This window comes from Schistocerca nitens, chromosome 5, assembly GCF_023898315.1.
Source record: "Schistocerca nitens isolate TAMUIC-IGC-003100 chromosome 5, iqSchNite1.1, whole genome shotgun sequence".
In the NCBI taxonomy this organism is placed as follows: Eukaryota; Metazoa; Arthropoda; class Insecta; order Orthoptera; family Acrididae; genus Schistocerca; species Schistocerca nitens.
Genome location: NC_064618.1, coordinates 248,229,964 through 248,256,566, shown reverse-complemented (window position 1 = coordinate 248,256,566; position 26,603 = coordinate 248,229,964). Strand labels below are relative to the sequence as shown.

At 39.4% G+C, this 26,603-nt stretch overlaps 1 protein-coding gene across 1 annotated transcript in view; it reads left to right on the top strand.

Annotated features, from left to right (window-relative positions):
• LOC126259199 (acidic amino acid decarboxylase GADL1) overlaps positions 1–26,603 on the top strand; it is a 193,181-nt gene that overhangs the window by 65,845 nt on the left and 100,733 nt on the right. The window contains exons 2-3 of the mRNA XM_049955790.1: positions 4,885–5,069; positions 25,848–25,954. Coding sequence (XP_049811747.1) covers positions 4,885–5,069; positions 25,848–25,954 — 292 coding nt within the window. The remainder of the gene's footprint in view (positions 1–4,884; positions 5,070–25,847; positions 25,955–26,603) is intronic.

Genomic DNA, 26,603 nt, shown 5'->3' with positions numbered 1-26,603 from the left:
GAACAGCAGAGGTCCCAGGACGCTTCCCTGGGGAACACCTGATATCACTTCAGTTTAACTTGATGATTTGCCGTCTATTACTACGAACTGTGACCTTCCTGACAGGAAATGATGAATCCAGTCGCACAACTAAGACAATACCCCATAGGCCCACAGCTTGATTGGAAGTCGCTGGTGAGGAACGGTGTCAAAAGCTTTCCGGAAATCTAGAAATACGGAATCAACTTTAGATCCCCTGTCGATAGCGGCCATTACTTCATGCGAATAAAGAGCTAGCTGCGTTGCATAAGAACCATGCTGATTACGTATCAATAGATCGTTCCCTTTGAGGTGATTCATAATGTTTGAATACAGTATATGCTCCAAAACCCTACTGCAAACCAACGTCAATGATATAGGTCTATAATTCGATGGATTGCTCCTACTACCCTACTTAAACACTGGTGCAACCTGCGCAATTCTCCAATCTGCAGGTACAGATCTATCGGTGAGCGAGCGGTTGTATATGATTGCTAAGTAGGGAGCTATTGTATCAGTGTAATCTGAAAGGAACCTAATCGGTATACAATCTGGACCTGAAGACTAGCCCGTATCAAGCGATTTGAGTTGCTTCGCAACCCCTAAGGTATCTACTTCTAAGAAACTCATGCTAGCAGCTGTTCGTGTTTCAAATTCTGGAATATTCCATTCGTCTTCCCTGGTGAAGGAATTTCGGAAAACTGCGTTCAAGAACTCCGCTTTAGCGGCACAGTCGTCGGTAACAGTACCATCAATACTGCACAGTGAAGGTATTGACTGCGTCTTGCCGCTTGTGTACTTTACATACAACCAGAATTTCTTCGGATTTTCTACCAAATTTTGAGACAATGTATCGTTGCGGAACCTATTAAAGGCATCTCGCATTGAAGTCCATGCCAAATTTCGCGCGTCTGTAATACCAAGTTGATAGGGAAACAGAAAAGCATCTGGGTAGTGTATTGGCTGCGGTGGACAAGAAACTGAAGCCACATGTGAGGTTGTTTAGATGAGGCTCAGTATCAAGGATGGGCAAAATATTGTAGTAGGATCTTACTATGACCATCAGATTCTCCTCCTGATGTAGCCAGAGCTTTAGAGAACACCTCAATTCACTTGCACATAAGTTCCCTAATGGTACCATAACCATTGGACGCTTTAATTGTCCAACAATGAATTGGGATAATTATAGTTTTATTTGTGGTGGGCATGACAAGACATCCTGTGAAGTGTTACTGAAAGCCTTCTCTGAAAACTACCTAGAACACATAGTTCAGAATCCCACCCATGATGTAAATATATTAGATCTAATGGCAACAAACAGACCTGACCTCTTTGGGGAAGTCCATACTGAAACTGGTATCAGTGACCATGAGACAGTTATAGCAGCACTGATAATCAAAACAGTGAGGGCAACTAGAACAAGCAGAAAGATTTATATTTTCAATTAAGTAGACAGAGAAACAATCTTGTCATACCTCAATGATGAACTTGAAACTTTTAGCTCAGAACTGGAACATGTAGATGAACTATGACTCAGGTGTAAAAAAATAGTTGACCATGCACTGGATAGTTATGTACCTAGTAGGACAGTTCATAATGGGAGAGTTCCTCCTTGGTATGCAGAATCTGTAAAGAAACTTCTAAAGAAACAGAGAATACTTCGTAATTGGGATAAAACAAAGCATGGGGCTATAGATAGAGAGATACCAAATGAAACGTGTTTGTCAGCCAAGAGAGCAATGCCTGGAGCCTTCAGTGACTACTGCATCAGAATATTGTGAAATGATTTTTCACAAAACCCAAAGAAATTCTGGTCGTATGTAAAGGCTGTTAGTGGCACCAAAGTTAGTGTTGAGCCTCTCGTTGATGAGACTGGAACTGAAGTTGAGATTAGCAAAGCAAAAGCAGACATGCTTAACTCTCTTTTCAAATGTTCTTTACAAAGAAAAACTCAGGAGTATTGCTCTAACTTAATTCTCGCACCACTGAAAACATTAGTTAAATAGATATTAGAGTCAGTGGAAAAGATTTCAAAGTGGTGCAGTGACTGGCAGCTTGCTTTAAATGTCCTAAAATGTAAAACTGTGCACCTCGCAAAACAAAACAAAAAACATGGTATCCTATGAAATGAAATGATCAGATTTCATCAACCAAGTTGCAAGTCTTTTAAGGTGGCACCACATTGGGAGATTTGCATGTGGATGATGATAAAATGATGATGTCCAACACAACACCCAGTTCCTGAGCATAGCTGGGAATGTAGCCCGGGCCTGTTGCATGGCAGTGACACACACTGACCACTCAGCCAAGGAGGCGGACATCCTGTGAATATAATATTAGCGAGTGACAGCTTGAATCTGTAAACTCATACAGATACTTAGGTGTAACACATACTAGTAACATAAAGGTGGCTGATCACATAGGTTTAGTCATGGGAAAGTAGGTAGCAGACTTTGGTCTATTGGTAGAATACTAGGGAAATGCATTCAATATGTAAAGGAAAATGCTTATAAATCATTAGTGTGACCCATCCTAGAATGATGAAGTGTGTGAGCCCTGTGCCAAATAGACTAGCAGGGGTTATTTAATGTATGCAGACAAGGGCAGCACGAATGATCACAGCTTTGTTTGACCCATGGGAGAGTATCACTGAGGTGTTGAAAGAACTGAATTGGCAGACTCTTAAGTATAGACGGAAACTATCTCGAGAAAGTCTACTAACAAACTTTGAAGAACCAGATTTAGATAATGACTCTAGGAATGTACTAGAACCTCCTGTATATCGCTCCCATAAGGATCACGAGGATAAAATTAGATTAATTACAGTATGCACAGTGGCATTTAAACTATTGCTTTTCCCATGCCCCATATTTGAATTGAATGGGTAAAAACTTGGGGTGTATTTTTCCCTATTTTCTTGCTGTTGTTTATTTTGGGGGTTTGTGAGGGTCTTATACCAGCACTAGTGGGAAGTTGCGTCCCTGGCCGATATAACTGGGCAATATTTTGCCACCCCTAATACACCGCCATTTGAAAGTAGTATTATCTTTATCCTCTCTTCTCAAAGTAGTTGTTTGGTGGTCTGGATCCTTCCATGCCACCTCCCTGTCGATCCAACTGCGGTGAAGATTCCTAGAATACTTCTGCAAGTTCTCTTTGCTGCACTACTAAATAAATAGCCACACTTCTCACAAACAGGGGTATATTTTGCCCAACATTTTCACTATTTCTTTAAACAACACAACAAACAATTGCTACGGTAATACCACTCTCTTGAGTACATTCAAAAACATCCGTACATACGTACTTTAGGAACTGAGGGAACAAACAAAAACAGATAAAAGCTACTGCTGTTCAAATGTTCATTACACCCTTGTTGCTGCGTCATTTACTCCATGGCTCTCGGATTCAAGCACTTGCTGCACCATGGCAGAAATGACTCCCAGACAACCAGTGGTTGTAATACCATTTTTACTGGTCTCCTTCTCGCTGGCTCCACCTGCTCCACATTCACTGCATACAAGAAAGGAAAACACACAGTTTCCCTTACCCACTACATTTATCCTTATTCAACTTACTCACAAACATCTCTTGTCGACGGCTTCCCCACGGTGTGTTGGGAGGTTTATAAATATTCCGAAACACTACAAACCCTAATAAGCAATACAAGAGGATGTACCCTCTGGCATGCACTTCACAATGGTCCACGGAGTGTAAATGTAGATATAGAGTGGGGGAAGGTGTAGTACAGCATGTTGGAGCATGCAGGGACATATTAGGAACAGGGTAGTGCTGTGCTAGGTGCAGTCAGGAGGTTTTTTTTTTGTTGGGGTGGGGGTTTGACTAGTTGAAACAGAGATTAAGCAGAGAAGGATAAAAGACAAGTGAGTTCATCTCTGTAAGTCCATCTTCATACTGGATGGTTGTGAGACCTTGGCTGTTCAATATAAAATGTCAAATCAAAATACCTTCAGCCATCTAAATTTCCGGTTTTATTTTATTTTTTTCTGCCAGTTTCAGCATTACACTCAATCTTCAGGCCCCCTGACTGGCATGTAGGATGAATCTCACCTCTTGTACAATCAAAATAGGAACCAGTTTACAGTCTCTGGTATCTGTAGACTTTTGAACAAAGCAACCCCTTTGATCATCACCTGCAGACACATGTGATCTTTTCAGCTGCTCTCCTGTGTTGCAAAAATTATTTTGATTCTCACAGACAAACATTTGTCATAATGTTTAACTATTTACGCTTGACTCAGCTAAAGACAGATAGTGTGTTTGAGTGGTGGGGAGAGGCTGCGCGGGGGAGGAGGGGGGGAGGGGGGGTGTACATGCACAAAAAAGAGAAAAGTAGGAAAGAAAGAGAAAGTGTGTGCATCTTAGTTCCAGTAAACGATATATCCCATGGAACTTTGTTGCAGATTACAACTGTGTGCTGGATTGAGCCTTGAACTCAGGACCTTTACCTAGTAAGTGCTTACTGACTGAGCAACCTAAGCAGACTCATGACCCAGTCCTCACAGCTTTACTTCCATCACCTTCTCATCTCCTACCTGTGAGGACTGGATCATGAGACATGCTTGGGTAGCTCAGTCAGTAGAGTACTTGCACATGATAGGCAAAGATCCCGAGTTCAAACCTCAGTCCGGCATACTGTTTAACCAAGAAGAAGTTTCTTATCAGTGCACACTCTGCTGTGGAATGAAAATCTCATCTGATGTATTCTATGATTTGTAAAATTTTTTTGTTCCAACAAGAAATTTAAAAAATCAAACTTTTCTGCATGCTGCTTGTACACTATCACAGATAGCAACTTAAGAATTTCAAAATCCTTGTTTTAAACCTGTACTTTTTTCCCAACAGGAACTGTTGTCTCTGGATTTGGGAACTGCTGTGAAGTCTCAGGAAAAAATATTGGCCCTTTGCAGAGCTGTAATTCAATACTCTGTTAAAACTAATCACAGACATTTTTATAACCAGCTGTATGGTGGCACGGATACTTATGGACTGGCAGGTGCCTGGATAACTGAATCACTAAATACTAATCAGTGAGTGCCCTATTTGTATATGAAAGTCAGAGTTGATGTTTTATGTACACAAACTCACACAATTTGCTGTTGTATGTGTGAATTCCACTTGAAGTAACATGTCACTTTAGTTTTTCTTGATTTGTGGACATTTTTTCTACTGCTGAAGCTGTAAACATAACGCTTAAAACAATTGATTTGTGGACATTTTTTCTACTGCTGAAGCTGTAAACATAATGCTTAAAACAATATTGGAATAAAGGCAGAACAAGGTAATATTTATAAAAATTAAAATTCTTACAGTTTATCAAAGCCACTTGGTATAAATGCAGTGTGTGTGCTTGTACTTTTAATGTAGTAAAACCTTGTTAAGGTGCAGTTCAAAATCCATTAGGAAAAGTTCATATTAAATGGGAAAAATGTCTATATTAGGACGCAATTTTTGGCAGCATAGTAGCAGCTTTCATAATAAGTAACATTAATATTTAATTACATAATATATTCCAGATTTTATAAAAACAAACAGATGCTTCATAATGACCAAAATTTAATTAATGAACTCAAAGAGCGTAAATTAATTTTGGAGCTTAGAAATTAGGTAACGTGTGAAGTGTTTGTTATTTCAGTCTTCACTGGTGTTAAAAACAAGTGATTAAGTTTATAATGCATAACATAAACAAGGTCAATGTTTTCTGGAAAAATGTAATCCATGAATCACATTGATATAATTCAAAACTTGATTTTTTGAAAGAACAGTTTTGACTGAGATTTCCACTCTGCTTTATCTCCAATACATATGGTGCAACATCATCTATGTCCAGTACCTCAAGTTATCATAATATTATTGTTAACTGAAACAAAATCTTGAAAACACCCATTAGAGTGTTTTCACATGCTAGCAGTCAGTCCCAGCCATCACAGTCATTTATAAGATCTGACATCATCAAGTGAGGGAGACACAGTGATCAGTATTATTTATTATAAATTTTAATGGTATTGATTGCAATACAGTGTAGTTACAACCAGATGATAACTGGTTTCTGTTGACTAACAACCATCCTCAGATCATGCTTGCACAGTAAACATTACCTAAGCAACAACATTGTTCAAGAGAGTGATACTCTCATCTAAAAACTGTGGACTTCCAAAAATGGTTTCTTGTGACTTGACGTTTGGTGGTATTTTACACAGTAGAAAAAATGCTCGGTGACATCACAGAATCTGACAAACTAAATCTGCAGATAACTTTTGAACAAGATGTTCATATAAAACTATTTTTTCATTTTTTAAAATCTTTTGAACAATTGGCTGAAATTTACTGGTTAAACTGGGAAGAAGAGAAGCATGGCCAGTGTTTTACAGTGAAAAAGAAATCACATAATTTTCTTACTACTGTTTTTAAATAGCCACTCTTTCCCCAAAATCATGACTTGATTGCACTACTGAATGAGCAACGTGTGAGTATGAAAAGGTTCACGACCAGCAAGCACTCATGTAACAACATAAAGTCAGATTGTGTTAAAGTCTGCAATTGGGAATTAATCACACCATATAAAAGTGTAACTTTTCTAAAAATGTTCTTTAAGGGATGATTTAATTATGAAGCAAGCTTCCTTTAATACCACTGTATGTGCACTGTATTTGTTAAGAGTGTATGAGGCTACTGTGTCAAGTTTTCATTGTGGATATGTTACTTTTGTGAAGCTATTCTGCCACTCAACTTGACAACTGTTCTTGTAACATCTGTGCTAATTGTTCTTTGCCGCACAAAACTGTTGCTATTTCATCAAGAGTATGTTTACTATACAAAACCTTTATAGCCAGAATAGTAATGAAGTGCAGTATGTAGTTTTCCCTGCATACAAACAGAAAATTATGAAACCCAAACTGGTTATTATTTTAGAATATGTCAGAAGTGGAAGTAAAAGTGATTGGTTCCTAACATTACATACTGTGTAAACACCTTTGGAACTATACTTCTGTCATTGACAGATTTTAGCTTGTGACAGTGATCAAAAGAATAAATTTCACCTACCAAGAGTGCACATGCAGATAAAGTGGATTAGCTACAAGTGCTTTAATCACTGCATCAATTTCATCTGATACCAGATTTTAAGTGGATAGCACAGATGTTTGGAAAAAGAAGTATCTTGTAGTTTCCATTGGTGCTTTTTTCCCCCCGAACCATTTACTTATCAGTAAAAGCTGTAACTTAGGGACAAATTAAAGTTATATTCTTGTCCAGGGTGATGATTCAAACACTTGTCTGTTACAGGTAATGCTCTTATTGATTGAGTTATTCACACTAGCTGCCTCACAGTTGGAGCCTGCAAGGACCAACTTTCCAGACTCTTCAGTCCCTCTCTTGAATATCTTCTTAAATTAGAACTTTTGGATGAAAAGCATGTCACAAATAACAGATCATGATGAATCTTTACTTTTCAGCTGTGTACATTATTACATCAGTTTCAGAGAGATTAAAACTGTATACACTATATCAGAACTTGAATTTTGTCCCATGACCAGATTATAAGCTTGTATCTGCTACTAATTCTCTTATTCTCCAAACCATTTATTCCAAAGACAAAATTAAGCTCATCTGAGTTGCAGCATTGATATCATTCAGGAATCTGAAATTCATACAAATACAACAGGAACTTTGTAATCAAAATACTGTTGTGTGCAGACCATATTTAGAAGTGTCAGACTAGAAAAACTCACTCTAGGAGAGAATGAGGTTGAGGAAACTTTCCTGAAGTTAACTTCATACTATGTATTATTTTTAAAGTGTGTGGATCTAGGAGGATAAAACAAGATATATTTATGTCCATGATGAATGTCCAAAGCATACTTTTTTAAGTAAGTATCATTTTGAAATAAAAATAAAACAAGTAGACTTTTCTTAACAGTTTTACTTTTACATGAAAGCTTGAACTGTAATCTACTTTTCTGCATAATTCCCACCAATATTTGATGTGTTTATTTGTTTTTGAAATGCCTCCTCTGACTGAGAACCTAGCCAACTTAGTGCCAAAGGCATGAAAATGGCTGCAATTCAACATCAAATCAGTTAAATGTATTGAGAAAACATTAGGACTGGTGGGATGGTGTGAAAACAGGTGATAGCTTTTAAAGATGAGTGCATAAATGTGCATGATGAAGAATAAAGTAGGGAACCTTCAATCATTATTAACAGTTTGGTGCAGAAAGTTGGTGAAAAAGTAAGAGAGAACAGGTGCTTCAGGATTTCGATGTTTGTGATGAGTTTCCTAAGTGACAGGAAGAAACTTTATGCAGTTTTTGCCCAATCAGGAGGCAGATTTTTATGGGATTGGTATTGAGAAGCTGGTTGTACAATATGATAAGTGCCTTAATATTGGTGGGAATCATGTAGAAAAGTAGATTAAAGTACAGGCTCTTTTGTAAAAATAGAACTGCTAAGAAAAGGCTACTTGTTTTACTTTCATTACAAAATTGAAGTTAGCTGAAAAATACTCCTCATAAAACATTGTTTGAAGTTGCCAACATTGCTTCTGACAGTGTTTAGAGCATTTTTGTTTCCACTGTTCTTGTCTCTGTGTGCACTGATGGCAAATTTTTCACACAGTGAACTCACATTGCCTACTACATTATATCCAGTGAAGATGACTCAGTAAACTATACTCCTGCATTAATAACACTCAAATGTATTAAACAACAGGGCAGGAGTAACTTGCTGTGCAAACTGAATGTTTAAGATCTCATTATTCTCTATGCACTCACTAGTCTAACTTTGGTTACCTTTTTTTTAATTCTGGGGCTATGGCAGTATCATTTCTATAAAAAGAGAGACAAGATTCAGGAAATTAGTTTCAGTCAACCAGCAATAGGCTGTTATTTGTTTTGTGACAATGCAAGACTCTTACAGAGTCTGAAATAATTCTTCTTGGTTTGAACCCAACCTGAATCTCAAATAGTGCAAGAAGGTTGTTGATCATTGATTAGGAGTTTGAGTAATTGTATATAGATAACTGTATGTAGAGAACTGTAATAGATAATGAACTACATTGAAGTACATACTGTAATGTTGTTGTTGTTGTTGTGGTCTTCAGTCCTCAGACTGGTTTGATGCAGCTCTCCATGCTACTCTATCCTGTGCAAGCTTCTTCACCTCCCAGTTCCTACTGCAACCTACATCCTTCTGAATCTGCTTAGTGTATTGATCTCTTGGTCTCCCTCTACGATTTTTACCCTCCACGCTGCCCTCCAATGCTAAATTTGTGATCCCTTGATGCCTCAAAACATGTCCTACCAACCGATCCCTTCTTCTAGTCAAGTTGTGCCACAAACTTCTCTTCTCCCCAATCCTATTCAATACCTCCTCATTAGTTACGTGGTCTACCCACCTTATCTTCAGCATTCTTCTGTAGCACCACATTTCGAAAGCTTCTATTCTCTTCTTGTCCAAACTATTTATCGTCCATGTTTCACTTCCATACATGGCTACACTCCATACAAATACTTTCAGAAACGACTTCCTGACATTTAAATCTATACTCGATGTTAACAAATTTCTCTTCTTCAGAAACGCTTTCCTTGCCATTGCCAGTCTACATTTTATATCCTCTCTACTTCGACCATCATCAGTTATTTTACTCCCTAAATAGCAAAACTCCTTTACTACATTAAGTGTCTCATTTCCTAATCTAATCCCCTCAGCATCACCCGATTTAATTTGACTACATTCCATTATCCTCGTTTTGCTTTTGTTGATGTTCATCTTATATCCTCCTTTCAAGACACTGTCCATTCGTTCAACTGCTCTTCCAAGTCCTTTGCTGTCTCTGACAGAATTACAATGTCATCGGCGAACCTCAAAGTTTTTACTTCTTCTCCATGAATTTTAATACCTACTCCGAATTTTTCTTTTATTTCCTTTACTGCTTGCTCAATATACAGATTGAATAACATCGGGGAGAGGCTACAACCCTGTCTCACTCCCTTCCCAACCACTGCTTCCCTTTCATGTCCCTCAACTCTTATAACTGCCATCTGGTTTCTGTACAAATTGTAAATAGCCTTTCGCTCCCTGTATTTTACCCCTGCCACCTTCAGAATTTGAAAGAGAGTATTCCAGTTAACGTTGTCAAAAGCTTTCTCTAAGTCTACAAATGCTAGAAATGTAGGTTTGCCTTTTCTTAATCTTTCTTCTAAGATAAGTCGTAAGGTTAGTATTGCCTCACGTGTTCCAACATTTCTACGGAATCCAAACTGATCTTCCCCGAGGTCCGCTTCTACCAGTTTTTCCATTCGTCTGTAAAGAATTCGCGTTAGTATTTTGCAGCTGTGACTTATTAAACTGATATTTCGGTAATTTTCACATCTGTCAACACCTGCTTTCTTTGGGATTGGAATTATTATATTCTTCTTGAAGTCTGTGGGTATTTCGCCTGTCTCATACATCTTGCTCACCAGATGGTAGAGTTTTGTCATGACTGGCTCTCCCAAGGCCATCAGTAGTTCTAATGGAATGTTGTCTACTCCCAGGGCCTTGTTTCGACTCAGGTCTTTCAGTGCTCTGTCAAACTCTTCACGCAGTATCTTATCTCCCATTTCATCTTCATCTACATCCTCTTCCATTTCCATAATATTGTCCTCAAGTACATCACCCTTGTATAAACCCTCTATATACTCCTTCCACCTTTCTGGTGGGGGACTGATGACCTTAGCTGTTTAGTCCCCCTTAAACATCCCAACAACCACCACCACCTTTCTGGCTTCCCTTCTTTGCTTAGAACTGGGTTGCCATCTGAGCTCTTGATATTCATACAAGTGGTTCTCTTCTCTCCAAAGGTCTCTTTAATTTTCCTGTAGGCAGTATCTATCTTACCCCTAGTGAGACAAGCCTCTACATCCTTACATTTGTCCTCTAGCCATCTCTGCTTAGCCATTTTGCACTTCCTGTCAATCTCATTTTTGAGACGTTTGTATTCCTTTTTGCCTGCTTCATTTACTGCATTTTTATATTTTCTCCTTTCATCAATTAAATTCAATATTTCTTCTGTTACCCAAGGATTTCTATTAGCCCTCGTCTTTTTACCTACTTGATCCTCTGCTGCCTTCACTACTTCATCCCTCAGAGCTACCCATTCTTCTTCTACTGTATTTCTTTCCCCCATTCCTGTCAATTGTTCCCTTATGCTCTCCCTGAAACTCTCTACAACCTCTGGTTCTTTCAGTTTATCCAGGTCCCATCTCCTTAAATTCCCACCTTTTTGCAGTTTCTTCAGTTTCAATCGCAGTTCATAACCAATAGATTGTGGTCAGAATCCACATCTGCCCCTGGAAATGTCTTACAATTTAAAACCTGGTTCCTAAATCTCTGTCTTACCATTATATAATCTATCTGATACCTTTTAGTATCTCCAGGATTCTTCCAGGTATACAACCTTCTTTTATGATTCTTGAACCAAGTGTTAGCTATGATTAAGTTATGCTCTGTGCAAAATTCTACAAGGCGGCTTCCTCTTTCATTTCTTCCCCCCAATCCATATTCACCTACTATGTTTCCTTCTCTCCCTTTTCCTACTGACGAATTCCAGTCACCCATGACTATTAAATTTTCGTCTCCCTTCACTACCTGAATAATTTCTTTTATCTCGTCATACATTTCATCAATTTCTTCACCATCTGCAGAGCTAGTTGGCATATAAACTTGTACTACTGTAGTAGGCATGGGCTTTGTGTCTATCTTGGCCACAATAATGCGTTCACTATGCTGTTTGTAGTAGCTAACCTGCACTCCTATTTTTTTATTCATTATTAAACCTACTCCTGCATTACCCCTATTTGATTTTGTATTTATAACCCTGTAATCACCTGACCAAAAGTCTTGTTCCTCCTGCCACCGAACTTCACTAATTCCCACTATATCTAACTTTAACCTATCCATTTCCCTTTTTAAATTTTCTAACCTACTTGCCCGATTAAGGGATCTGACATTCCACGCTCCGATCCGTAGAATGCCAGTTTTCCTTCTCCTGATAACGACGTCCTCTTGAGTAGTCCCCGCCCGGAGATCCGAATGGGGGACTATTTTACCTCCGGAATATTTTACCCAAGAGGACGCCATCATCATTTAATCATACAGTAAAGCTGCATGTCCCCGGGAAAAATTACGGCTGTAGTTTCCCCTTGCTTTCAGCTGTTCGCAGTACCAGCACAGCAATGCCGTTTTGGTTAATGTTACAAGGCCAGATCAGTCAATCATCCAGACTGTTGCCCCTGCAACTACTGAAAAGGCTGCTGCCCCTCTTCAGGAACCACATGTTTGTCTGGCCTCTCAACAGATACCCCTCCGTTGTGGTTGCACCTACGGTACGGCCATCTGTATCGCCGAGGCACGCAAGCCTCCCCACCAACGGCAAGGTCCATGGTTCATGGGGGAAGACATACTGTAATGTACTGTAGTTAATATAAACCTACAAATTGACCACTCACAATTACACAACCCTTTCTTATTAGATGGTGATGTATGTGTTCCTGTAACTTTCTTAATCTTGAACAGCCCTCCTTATAGGAATGGGGGTGGGGGTGGAGGGGGGGGGGTGGGGGGGGGAATCATAAAAACTGAAAAAAAAATTTGATTGAGTTACCAGAGACTACAAATGACTTGATGGAAAAAAATAATGTATGTGGCCAAGTACTCAACATCTCCCACTGTGTGGGAGTATGTAGTATTGCTCCGCTGCTTGTCATTGGCACTAGCAATAATTTTGTTCCTAAATCTTGGCTGGAAACTTAGAATCACAGATGGATACATATTTAAGAATTCCTCCATGAGGAAAATTCATTCAGAATTTATCACTATATGAATATTTATACTGGGACCAGTGCACTACCATATATTTTCTTGACACATTTTTAGTGCTTTTCCTCTGCAGAAAAATGTAGTGAGCCATATTCAAAAAGGCACAGTAGATGGTCAAACATAAGAATTTTGATTATTCATTGTCAAGGGCATGGGTGATTGTAAGCAGTATTTAATATTCAGTATTTATGGTCTCAACTTTTTGTGTCTTCCAAAAAACATTGTCTCTTTAGAATTCCAAAAACACTGTCTCCTTATAATCAAAGAAGGCATAAATATCACCCTGCAGCAATGTATCTCCATAATTTCTGGAGGAGGAATGTTGAAGCAAGGAAGTATTACATTCATAAGGAACCTCTGTTCCTATAGTTTTCTGGCAAGTAAAGTAATCGTAGGCAAATGTAAACGAGACAATGATGCTTTGTCAATTACTGCATGTTGTATGTATTACGGAGATTTTGTAGACAGAACTCAAAATTTATTTCCGTAGTAAACTCAAAACAAACACACAAAATAAACACAGTGGGACCCAGATAAGTTTATCAGAAACTAAGGGAAACATGTCATGATAAGAAAATTTATTACAGTCTAAATCCAAGCATAAGTGCACCAGCAGCAGGTACAGGTGAAAACTGAATGCCAAGTCAAACACAGTCCAAGGAATTACACAGTTCTCTATAAAAAGGCACCCTGAGATCACAGCAGAAGAACTGAAGTGGTTTACAGCTGACTGCAGTCAGATGTTTATGAGCCCCAATGACCAGCTCATGCAATATGCTGCCACCAACACTGTGCTGGGTAGCTACTAGTGTTTCTGCCATACATCACTGTACATCAGAATCTGACCCTTAAAGCCTAATCTTCCTTTGATAGCAGCTAACTGTCTTCTGCTTTGGGCCATCCTTGAAGGTGGAAGGCACTGGAGATACTATCAATACTGAATGATCCAGTTCCCTTAGTGATGGCACTGTCTTGAAGTAGAATATCATGAGAGCCAGTCGTGAGTCACCACAGGGTAGCTGCTGGTAGTCCTGGGTTCTTTGAGGTGACACCAGCTGTAGTGGTCCATGAAAAGGGTTGATGAGAGCTCCCAGCATTTAGCCCAGATAGCACAAGTGCAGCTGATTCTGGTGTCACAGTTGGACCCAGGGTGTTGTAACTGTCACTATCCAGCAGCCAAGATGGGCCACAATGGACCTGCAGATATTTCCTGTGTGGTCCAAAACATGTGTGCCCATTCTTGTGTGGTGACTGGGAATGGTGTAATGTTACTCACCTCTCACTGCAGTGGAAGGAGGGGTGGGTGGACCCACAGAAAACAAAGGAGTGTCCAAAGAGAGTAACCTTGAAGCAATTTAGCCAGAATGTGCCCATTCATGTGTGTTGTTCTGAGGGTGGAATAACAACCTTGCACACTTAATTTTCCAATGTTAAAGAGAAGGATGCCTTTGTAATCTTGAAGTTGATGTTGTTTTGCAAAATATTGAGGAACATAGGAAAGTTCCACTGTCAGTAGGGTGGTTGGCCATCCTTATTGCATATAGCGTAGTGCGTTGTTAAGAATGGGATCTTGCCTTTCAGCTGTTCCTATCTTCTGAAATGTGATGAGAAAATTCTTTCTGGTTTGTGTTATGTGACAATCTACTTGGAAGCATAGAGTTTATGGGCTAGTGTACTCTGAACCTGCTCCCATAAGCAATCTAGATAAATCATATGCTTTTGAGTGAGTTACAGCTTGTGATAATAAATGAAATAATTGAAAATTTGACAACTGTAAAGCCCAGAGCTGGAGGCAATCTGCATTATGATTGGTCAGTTTGAATTTTGGCCGAGAAGGGAGAGTAAAGGTATTTTGTCAGCAATTAGACGAAATTGGTTCTGATATAAAAACATTTTTAATTTTTGCAAATCTAAACTTATGGCTAGAGCCTCCTTTTTTATTTCAGAATATTATTCTTGTGTTGTTGATCATGTGTTTTGTGCAAAAGCCAAAAGCCCCTCATATGGAAATTTATGTGATAAGCTGCCACTGAACCCATGTTGGTTGCTAGTCAGGGTCATGATTTTAGCTTGTTTTTTAGTTTCTAAAATGCCTGTTGACATGCCTTTCTGGACAAAGAGGTTCTGATTATGAAAGCTCTTCATTAGCTTGGGTGTGACTTAAGTATAATAACTGATTTTACACAGGAATTCTTACAAGACCGAGTGAGGTGGCACAGTGGTTAGCACACTGGACTCCCATTCGGGTGGATGACGGTTCAATCCCATGGCTGACCATCCTGATTTAGGTTTTCCGTGATTTCCCTAATTCGCCTCTGACAAATGCCAGGATGGTTCCTTTGAAAGGGCATGGCCAACTTCCTTCCCTATCCAATGAGACTGATGACCTCACAGTTTGGTCTCCTCCCCCCAAATCAACCCAACCCCCAACCCTTACTAATCCATAAGGCCAGTGGGAGCAGGTAATTTCTCAATTGCTTCATATCCTGTGGCTGGTTTGAAACCTCTCTTGCTTATGATTTACCTTACATATGTGACAGGAGGTTAATTAAAGGAACATTTGGTAAGCTTACATTTAAGGCTATGCACTGCAAGAGTCTCAGAGTTAAACAATGGAAAGTCCAGATTGGAATATCAACAATGTTATGAAAAGGATAGATTTCTACTCATCACAAAGATGTCACATTGAGTTGCAGATAGGTGCAACCAGAAGACTGTCACACACTGAGCTTTTGGCCAAAGACTTCTTCAGAAAAGAAAGCACATACACACACACACACACACACACACACACACACACACACACACACACACAAGGAAGCACACCCCATAAACACATAATGGCTCTCTCTAATCTGCTGATGGCTGAAATACTGGATCTGAACAGCAGTCATAGGGGAGAAATACAGCAAGTCCTGTTGGTCCATGGCATGTGACCCAGGGTGCAACAAATCCAGAAGGCCCCATGGCTGGTGCCTGTGCCAAAGTCCCCCACAGACTGCACCTGTTGTCTAGTGTCACCTGGTATGTTGCCAGAGAATCGACAAGGCATCATTGCAGGAAGAAGCAGGTACTGAATTCTTCATCTGGGTCTTCAATGAATGCACCAAACGTTCCACCTCTGAGTTAGAAACTGAGTGAAACAGTGTGGTTGTCAGATGCTGGATACTGCTGCAAATGCAGAAGTCTTCAAACTCCCCCACTGTTGTAGGACACGAGGGTTCTGGAGATTCACACATGTAAGAACATGTTTCAGCACCACTTTAATATATGCACAGGTGTGAAAACACTGCAAAACAACACTATCGGCAAAATGTACTGTATGTGTCGACAGTGACCTGACAACAAGCCAGAGAACAGAACTCCATGGGAGGAAATGAAAACTCACCGTGCGAGGCAATCTTTGGGAAAGCAGATAGACTGAAACTGCATAGAGATGTTCATACATAGGGATCAGCACAACCGAAGACAGGTGCAGGTAGCTGATGACTGAGGACACAGAAATGGTATGGGACATAAGGTAAGGTCTGTGGTGGTTGAACTCAGTGTTAGAACTGGCCCACTTGCTTCCTGTCACTTGCAGGTAAACACTTCCATCAGCACGTCTGCCCATACAATGTGTTGCATGAGCCCCCCAGGGCAGCTGCCCACACTAGTTAACTGCACTGCCCATGTTGGCATACCTGCCTCCATTACAATGCTTGTTGGTGGGGATGCTAAATCATTCATTGGAAAATTATTATTAACTGGACGTTTTTACATGAAAGCTTCTTTCCACAGAAGGAATTGTTAGTGCGTACTTGAATGTTAGTTAAATTTCTGAGCTTTGTATGATTTTCAACAGAGTTGATAACAAATATATTTTGTGAACATAGAAGTTTGTAATGGAAAGCAAAGTTGCCACTCACCTTATAGCAGAGATGCTGAGTCGCAGATGGGCACAACAAAAAGACTCTCACAATTAAAGCTTTTGGCCATTAAGGCCTTCGTCAACAATAGACAACACACACACACACACACACACACACTCAGGCAAGTGCAACTCGACAACATGGCTGCAGTCTCAGGCAACTGAAACCACTATGTAAGCAGCAGCACCAGTGCATGATGGGAGTGGTGACTGGGTGGGGTGAAGGAGAAGGCTGGGGCAGGGAGGGGGAGGGATAATATGGTGGGGGTGGGGGACAGTGAAGTGCTGCAGGTTAAATGGGATGGAGAGCAGAGGAGGGGAGGAGGCGAAGTAGCAGAAAAGGAGACAAGTAAAAAGACTGGGTGTGAAGGTGGAATGATGGCTGTGTAGTGCTGGAATCGGAACAGGGAAGGGGCTGGATGGGTGACAACAGTGACTAATGAAGGTTGAGGCTAGGAGGGTTACAGGAATGTAGGATGTATTGCAGGGAAAGTTCCCACCTGTGCAATTCAGAAAAGCTGGTGTTGGTGGGAAGGATTCAAATGGTTCAAATGGCTCTGAGCACTATGGGACTCAACTGCTGTGGTCATAAGTCCCCTAGAACTTAGAACTACTTAAACCTAACTAACCTAAGGACATCACACACATCCATGCCCGAGGCAGGATTCGAACCTGCGACCGTAGCGGTCGCACGGTTCCGGACTGCGCGCCTGGAACCGCGAGACCACCGCGGCCGGCGGGAAGGATTCATATGGTACAGGCTGTGAAGCCGTCACTGACATGAAGGATATCATGTTTGGCAGTGTGTTCAGCAACAGGGTGGTCCATTTGTTTCTTGGCCACAGTTTGTTGGTGGCCATTCATGGAGACAGAAATCTTGTTGGTTGTCATGCCTAAATAGAATGCAGCACAGTAGTTGCAGCGTAGCTTGTAGATCACATGACTGGTTTCACAGGTAGCCCTGCCTTTGATGGGATAGGTGATGTTTGTGACTGGACTGGAATAGCTGGTGGTGAGAGGATGTATGGGACAGGTCTTCCATCTAGGTCTATTACAGGGGTATGAGACATGATGTAAGGGATTGGGAGCAGGGGTTGTGTAAGAATGGATGAGTATATAGTGTAGGTTTGGCAGATGGTGGAATACCACTGTGGGAGAGGTGGCAAGGATAGTGGGCAGGATATTTCTCATTTCAGGGCACAACAAGAGGCAATTGAAACTCTGGCAGAGAATGTAATTCAGTTGCTCCAGTCCTGGGTGGTACTGAGTTATGAGGGAAATGCTCCTCTGTGACTAGACAGTGGGATTTAGGGACATGGTGGGAGACTGGAAAGATAAGGCACAGGAGATTTGTTTTCATACAAGGTTGGGAGGATAATTATGGTGAGTGAAGTCTTCAGTGAGAGGCTCGGTATATTTTGAGAGGGACTACTCATCACTGCAGATGTGACGACGATGGGTGGTTAGGCTGTACGGAAGGGACTTCTTGGTATGGAAAGGGTGGCAGCTGTTGAAGTGGGAGTGTTGCTGGTGGTTAGTGGGACTGATATGGACTGAGGTACTGATGCAGCCATCTTTGAGGTGGAGGTCAACATCTAGGAAAGTGGCTTGTTGGGTTGAGCAGGACCAGGTGAATACAATGGGGGAGAAGTTGTTGAGGTTCTGGAGGAATGTCAATTGGGCGTCCTCACCTTTGATCCAGATAGCAAAGATGTCATAAATGAATCTGAACCAGGTGAGGGGTTTAGGATTCTGAGTTTTTAGGAATGATTCCTCTAGATGGCTCATGAATAGGCTGGCATAGGATAATGTCATGCGGGTGTCCATAGCCATACCCCGGATTTGTTAGGTAATGCCTTCAAAGGAGAAGTAATTGTAGGTGAGGATACAGTTGCTCATGGCGACTAGGCAGGAGGTTGTTGGTTTGGAATCTGTCGGGCACTGGGAAAGGTAGTGTTCAATAGTAGTAAGGCTGTGGGCATTAGGAAAGTTTGTGTACACAAGAAACTGGTGGATCACCCTTTTGCTGAACATGCTGCCAAACGTGATATCCATCATGTTGATGACTGATTCACATCATGTGCCATATGAATCCTTCCCACCAACACCAGCTTTTCTGAATTGCACAGGCGTGAATATTCCCTGCAATACATCCAACGTTCCCATAACCCTCCTGGCCTCAGCCTTCATTAGTCACTGTTCTCATCCATCCAGCCCCCTCCCTGTTCCCTTTCCAGCACTACACAGCCATCATTCCACCTTCACACCTAGTCTTTTTACTTGTCTCCTTTTCCACTACTTCACCTCCTCCCCTCCCCTGCCCTCCATCCTGTCTAACCTCCAGCACTTCACTGTCCACCACCCCCACCATATTATCCCTCCACCTCCCCACCCCAGCCTCCTCCTTACCTCCACCCAGTTGCCAGTTGCCACTCCCATCATGTACTGGTGCTGTTGCTCACAGTGTGGTTTCAGTTGCCTGAGACTCCAGTCATGTGTGCAAGTTGTGTTTGCGTGAGTGTGTGTGTGTGTGTGTCATCTATTGTTGACAAAGGCCTTGATAATAAATAAATAAAATAGCTGAAACCCTTAATTGTGAGAGTCTTTTTGTTGTGCCTATCTGCGACTCAGCATCTCCGCTATATGGTGAGTAGCAACTTTCGTTTTCATAATAATGTTACATTCCATCCTGGATTTTCCATTGTTTGAAGTTTGCAAAGGAACATTTGAGTCCTGTGAGAATAGTAAAGACAAAGACATTCTGTTGTTTTGTCTCAGTATACATCATTTATAGAAAACTAATAAAACAATTATTGCAGTGCTCTCTCTTTGCATAAGAAAAAAGAAAAGTACTACAAAGTGTAGAATATTTGTTATTTGTGAGGTGAAAAGCTAAAAGGGACCTTTTGTCAGAAGAGTAAAATTTTCAGTACAAGCAAAAAACATTCAATAATGTGTAATATCAATTTCCATTTGTTTGTATATTATAATAGTTTACTTCATTCTGTACACACTCGTATTGATTTGAAACTTGTTTGAATGCAACAAGAGTCAATTATATCATTACAAGCAATCGATGTCAGTCTTCAGAAAAGGGACCTCTTGTTGTTATGGGGAAATAACATTGGTTCGACAGGAGGTCCCTTTTCTAAATGTCACAGCTATACATGCAGTACTTCACAAAATAGCATATCTTAAATTTTAGAAGCATTTTAAGGAGCTCAGAGTAATTTTGTATAAAAGAACACCATTTTGTGATTTCAATAATGCCAAACAACACACGTGGTCCTATTTTGCAAATGCCTACAGATGTTGCCCATGTATAGTTGGTAGCCCTTAAAGAACAGATGACAGCTGATGTTACAAATTCGTGTTTACAGCTTGCTCAGTTTAAAGAACTCAATGTGTGAAGATAGAATTGTGAAAGCACTAAACAATATTGGTGTTGGTGGTGATTGATGTGATGAAGATTATGAACTATTTCAAGATTATTTTTCTGAAAGAATGCCAAGTAGTGATGAATCAAGTGATGAGGAACTGGAACCTCAAGGTGATGAGTCAGTTAACCTACCTGCTATTTCTTTATTACAAGACATTCCGAAGTTTAATGAAGCCTTAGGTAACAACGATAATGTTGTTGATAATGTTATTATTGAAATACAATGAAATGTTAATAGTGATAAAGTTGTAGATGAGAATGATGGTGCTGAAGACTTTGACCTGGTCGTAACTGATGACTGCATAAATTTAATTGACTCTTTTGATGCTGATAAAGACCATGCTCTCATTTCAAAGTTTTTAAAAGTGGGTTGCAGGTGCAAAGAAGAATGTTGCAATTACTATTCAGTTGGTGAATATTTGTAAATGCGTCATGAATGTGCTGAGATTGGTCATTATGAGAACAATGTCAACACATTAGATCAAGTAATTTTAGGTCAGTTCTTTGACAGCTCGTAAACATAAAGTACAAACTGAGAGGAAACAACCACAAAGTAAATACTTAGTAAAAGGTCAGCATGTTTGTAAAAACACTTACATGTGTTCCAACAATATTAAAATTGAAAGACTAAAGCGCCAAACAAAAATGTATAATGATACAGGATTGATTGTCAAAGCTCATGGTAATGCAAGAAAGCTTCCTAAGAATGTGACTTCTTTTTCTGATTCAGAGTTTGTTGTAAGGTTTTTACACAATTACGCACAACAACATGCCATAATTTTACCAGGCAGAAGTAGCACTTAGTATAATGCAAATTTCAAACTTCTACATTCAAGTGATAATAAAGCCAAAATTTTTGAAACTTACATGGCTTCCTTTACAAATGATATGCCCGTAAAACCAGTATCGAGTAGAGTGTTTTGTAATATTTGGAAGGAGATATGTCCAGAAATAGTTGTCATGAAGCCCAAATCAGATCTTTGTGCATTTTGCCAAAGACATTTCACTTCAGGAACTTCAATGGCTTCAGTGCCTGAAGAAACTAAAATGAGGTCCCATCTACAACTTGTTGCAAAAGAAAGAGAGTTTTATAAGGGAACTATAAAAAAGACTAATGAAAATTTTGAAGATGATGATAGAAGTTGTGTACACTACAGTTTTGACATGGCCCAGCAGGTTCACATACCCAGTAACCCATTGCAGCCTGGACCTATGTATTTCTTGGTAACATTCAGAATAGGAATATATGGGGTTATGTGTGAGACTGTGAACGAACAAGTAAACTATCTACTCCTAGAAGGTGTAGGAACAACAAAGGGATCCAACGTTGCTGTTAGTCTTTTCCACAACTATTTGGAAAACCACAGTCATGGAGAAGACACAATGTTCATTCATGCTGACAATTGTGTAGGTAGAACAAGAACAATACCTTATTAGGATACCTTTCTTTGAGAATCAGTAATAACAAAAATTCATGCCAGTAGGTCACACGAAATTTGCATGTGACTGGGCATTTGGACTTTTAAAGAAAAGATTTAGGGTCACCTATATCTCTTCCATACAACAATTCGCTGACTGCATTAAGAAATCTACACCTACAACACATGTTAACTCAGCTGTTGCTGTTGAAAATGAAATAGGTGAAGTTGGTGTGAATACATATGACTGGCTAAATTTCTTGAAGGATAATAATGCTAAAAAAGTACCTCACATAACTAAATACAACCACTTTGAGTTCAATGTTACCTACAAAGGTAGAGTACATTGCAAATTATACATTGATGGAAATGAATTTATGTACCGCATCTTCTGCAATGACAAGCGATGCACTAGGTTTCCTGCTGCAGTAATTCCTCCAGAGATGACAAGACAACGAAAGGAGTACCTTTTCAAAAACATCAGGACCTATTGCAAAGAGAACTACAAAGACATTCTGTGTCCTGAAGTAGGCTCAGAACGTGAACCAGAAACTCAAGTCAGCGACAGTGAAGATCTTGAAGAAGAACCTGACCAAATAAATATTCCAGAACCAAAGAAGAGGTGAAAATGCTCTTGTTAAAGTGCCTTGAACCCCATTCAGACTTTTTTTTTTTTTTACGAACAGAAAATCAAGTCCTTTGGCAACTACAAAATATGGGATCTCAGTAATCTATTTTGGAGGATTTTTGAATTCCAATTTCTTGTGGCTCTAGTCCCATTAATTGCTCCAGAATCAAAATTTGATCCAAAAGATGCCATAACATAGTGTAAAGATATAAATATTATGCCAGAAAATAAGCACAGGGCTTGCTATATTTTTCTCAACAAGGGGCCAATTTATTTGTTTTCAAATGTATTTACACTCTGATGTGATATATGTCTGAGGGAGTAATCCACTTATTGTGAAGTGTTGATTTAAAAACTCCAAACCACTTGACAAAGGACATTTTAAGTGTAATATCTCAAAACACCTCTTTCATGTCATAAATATTCAACCTGCCATAACTTCCTCAAATTTAGAGATAGAAATAAAATTCTTTTACAGGTTTTTCAGAATTTAATGCTGAATGTAAAAACTACAAAAGTTCAAATTTCTAAATTTTCGACAAGAGGTCCCTTTTTGCTTTCCGCCTCACATTTATAGGGACAGTGTTTGGTTACATCATTGTTAGGCAAGTTATGGAAAACATTTGAAAAGACATTTCTGCAAACTGTATTTAGTAAATACAGTGTTTTGCTGTATACATTATTATTATTTATATTATTGTTGTTACTGTTATTATTATTACTGTTATTACATGTTAAATCTGAAGATAGTAATTATTTACTGTATTAAATAAATACACTGTTTTGCTGAGTACATTATTATTATTATTATTTCTGTTATTATTATTAATGCTATTACTTGTTAAATCTTAAAATAGTGATTATTTAATTTAACAATGGAAAACACAGGATGGAATGTACCAGTATTATGAAAAGTAGAGTTGCTACTCACAATATAATGGAGATGCTGAGTCACAGATAGGCATAACAGAAAGACTGTCAGAAAGTGAGCTGTCAGCCAACAAGGCCCTCTTCGGCAGTAGATGAGGATACACACACACATACACACACTCACTCAAATACAACTCACACCACATGACCACAGTCTCTGGCTCCTGGCCTCAGCAGACATAGACTGTGATTGTGCAAGTGTGAGTTGTGTTTACGTGATTGTATGTGTGTATATGAACTGCAGATTGAAACTGAAGAAACTGCAAAAAGGTGGGAATTTAAGGAGATGGGACCTGGATAAACTGAAAGAACCAGAAGTTGTAGAGAGTTTCAGGGAGAGCATAAGGGAACAATTGACAGGAATGGGGGAAAGAAATACAGTAGAAGAAGAATGGGTAGCTCTGAGGGATGAAGTAGTGAAGGCAGCAGAGGATCAAGTAGGTAAAAATACTAGGGCTAATAGAAATCCTTGGGTAACAGAAGAAATATTGAATTTAATTGATGAAAGGAGAAAATATAAAAATGCAGTAAATGAAGCAGGCAAAAGGGAATACAAACGTCTCAAAAATGAGATCGACAGAAAGTGCAAAATGGCTAAGCAGGGATGGCTAGAGGACAAATGTAAGGATGTAGAGGCTTGTCTCACTAGGGGTAAGATAGATACTGCCTACAGGAAAATTAAAGAGATCTTTGGAGAGAAGAGAACCACTTGTATGAATATCAAGAGCTCAGATGGCAACCCAGTTCTAAGCAAAGAAGGGAAGGCAGAAAGGTGGAAGGAGTATATAGAGGGTTTATACAAGGGCGATGTACTTGAGGACAATATTATGGAAATGGAAGAGGATGTAGATGAAGATGAAATGGGAGATAAGATACTGCGTGAAGAGTTTGGCAGAGCACTGAAAGACCTGAGTCGAAACAAGGCCCCGGGAGTAGACAACATTCCATTAGAACTACTGATGGCCTTGGGAGAGCCAGTCCTGACAAAACTCTACCATCTGGTGAGCAAGATGTATGAGACAGGCGAAATACCCACAGACTTCAAGAAGAATATAATAATTCCAATACCAAAGAAAGCAGGTGTTGACAGATGTGAAAATTACCGAACTATCAGTTTAATAAGTCACAGCTGCAAAATACTAACGCGAATTCTTTACAGACGAATGGAAAAACTGGTAGAAGCGGACCTCGGGGAAGATCAGTTTGGATTCCGTAGAAATGTTGGAACATGTGAGGCAATACTAACCTTACGACTTATCTTAGAAGAAAGATTAAGAAAAGGCAAACCTACATTTCTAGCATTTGTAGACTTAGAGAAAGCTTTTGACAACGTTAACTGGAATACTCTCTTTCAAATTCTGAAGGTGGCAGGGGTAAAATACAGGGACTGAAAGGCTATTTACAATTTGTACAGAAACCAGATGGCAGTTATAAGAGTCGAGGGGCATGAAAGGGAAGCAGTGGTTGGGAAGGGAGTGAGACAGGGTTGTATCCTCTCCCCGATGTTATTCAATCTGTATATTGAGCAAGCAGTAAAGGAAACAAAAGAAAAATTCGGAGTAGGTATTAAAATTCATGGAGAAGAAGTAAAAACTTTGAGGTTCGCCGATGACATTGTAATTCTGTCAGAGACAGCAAAGGACTTGGAAGAGCAGTTGAACGAATGGACAGTGTCTTGAATGGAGGATATAAGATGAACATCAACAAAAGCAAAACGAGGATAATGGAATGTAGTCTAATTAAACCGGGTGATGCTGAGGGGATTAGATTAGGAAATGAGACGCTTAAAGTAGTAAAGGAGTTTTGCTATTTAGGGAGTAAAATAACTGATGATGGTCGAAGTAGAGAGGATATAAAATGTAGACTGGCAATGGCAAGGAAAGCGTTTCTGAAGAAGAGAAATTTGTTAACATCGAGTATAGATTTAAGTGTCTGGAAGTCGTTTCTGAAAGTATTTGTATGGAGTGTAGCCATGTATGGAAATGAAACATGGACGATAACCAGTTTGGACAGGAAGAGAATAGAAGCTTTCGAAATGTGGTGCTACAGAAGAATGCTGAAGATAAGGTGGGTAGATCACGTAACTAATGAGGAGGTATTGAATAGGATTGGGGAGAAGAGAAGTTTGTGGCACAACTTGACTAGAAGAAGGGATCGGTTGGTAGGACATGTTTTGAGGCATCAAGGGATCACAAATTTAGCATTGGAGGGCAGTGTGGAGGGTAAAAATCGTAGAGGGAGACCAAGAGATGAATACACTAAGCAGATTCAGAAGGATGTAGGTTGCAGTAGGAACTGGGAGATGAAGAAGCTTGCACAGGATAGAGTAGCATGGAGAGCCGCATCAAACCAGTCTCAGGACTGAAGACCACAACAACAACAACATGTGTGTATATGTTAACTATTTCCTTAGGAGTCCTGGCTGCCCGAAAGTAAACTTTTGTTATGCCTATCTGCGACTCAGCGTCTCCGTTATATGGTGAGTAGCAACTATGCTTTTCAAAGTATTGTTAATTATTTAATTTAATTGTCCCATTTCACTTCATAATCAGATAGTGTCATACTGAAAAAATATGAAATTAATTACATCAGGAAATTAATTATTTCTTTTGTTTAATGTTATAGGCATACATTTGAGGTGAGCCCAGCATTTACGCTTGTGGAGAATGCTGTTCTGCAGCACATGTTGAAGATATTTGGATATACCAATGGAGATGGTATCTTTGCTCCAGGTAGTAACTTAATTAAGTTTAAAATGCACCAGAGGAATATGAAGAATCAGTTTCTTCTATGAGAAACATATTTGTACACTTCCTTGCCTGTCAGATTTGCAAATGGATTGTGATCTTTGCGTGTGCTAGTGCATGTTTAACACAAGCAATCAGTAGGATGTTGTACTTGTATTCTGATGATGTGAATCATATTAATTTGATTTTCCTGTCCTAAATTTTCTGGGGTTCTCTCATACTAGAGTAGAAGTATGATCAACTAATTAACTGAAAAAGATAAATCCTTTCTCCTTTTTGTAATTAGAAATTAGGTGTTGTTAATTAGTTTCTTAAAATAGTTTTATGTAGTGGCTACATTGCTAAGATCTAATTTTATAGTGAACAATTTTTATTATTTTTAAAACTCAACATGGGACAATATATTATTTAGAAATTGACATCCAGTATCATCATTGGAACACATTTATATTTGAGAATAGTATTGTATTTAAAAATCACAACTAAAAGTAATAGTTTGCTGACCAATATCTACTTTATGAATGAGAAATGCTTTTGCAACCTCTTGAGGGTAGATCCCTTGCAGCAAAACAAAGGAAGTCCATGTTAGGTACGCCCAGAGATGTTTAGTTACTAAATGAAAGAACATTTTACA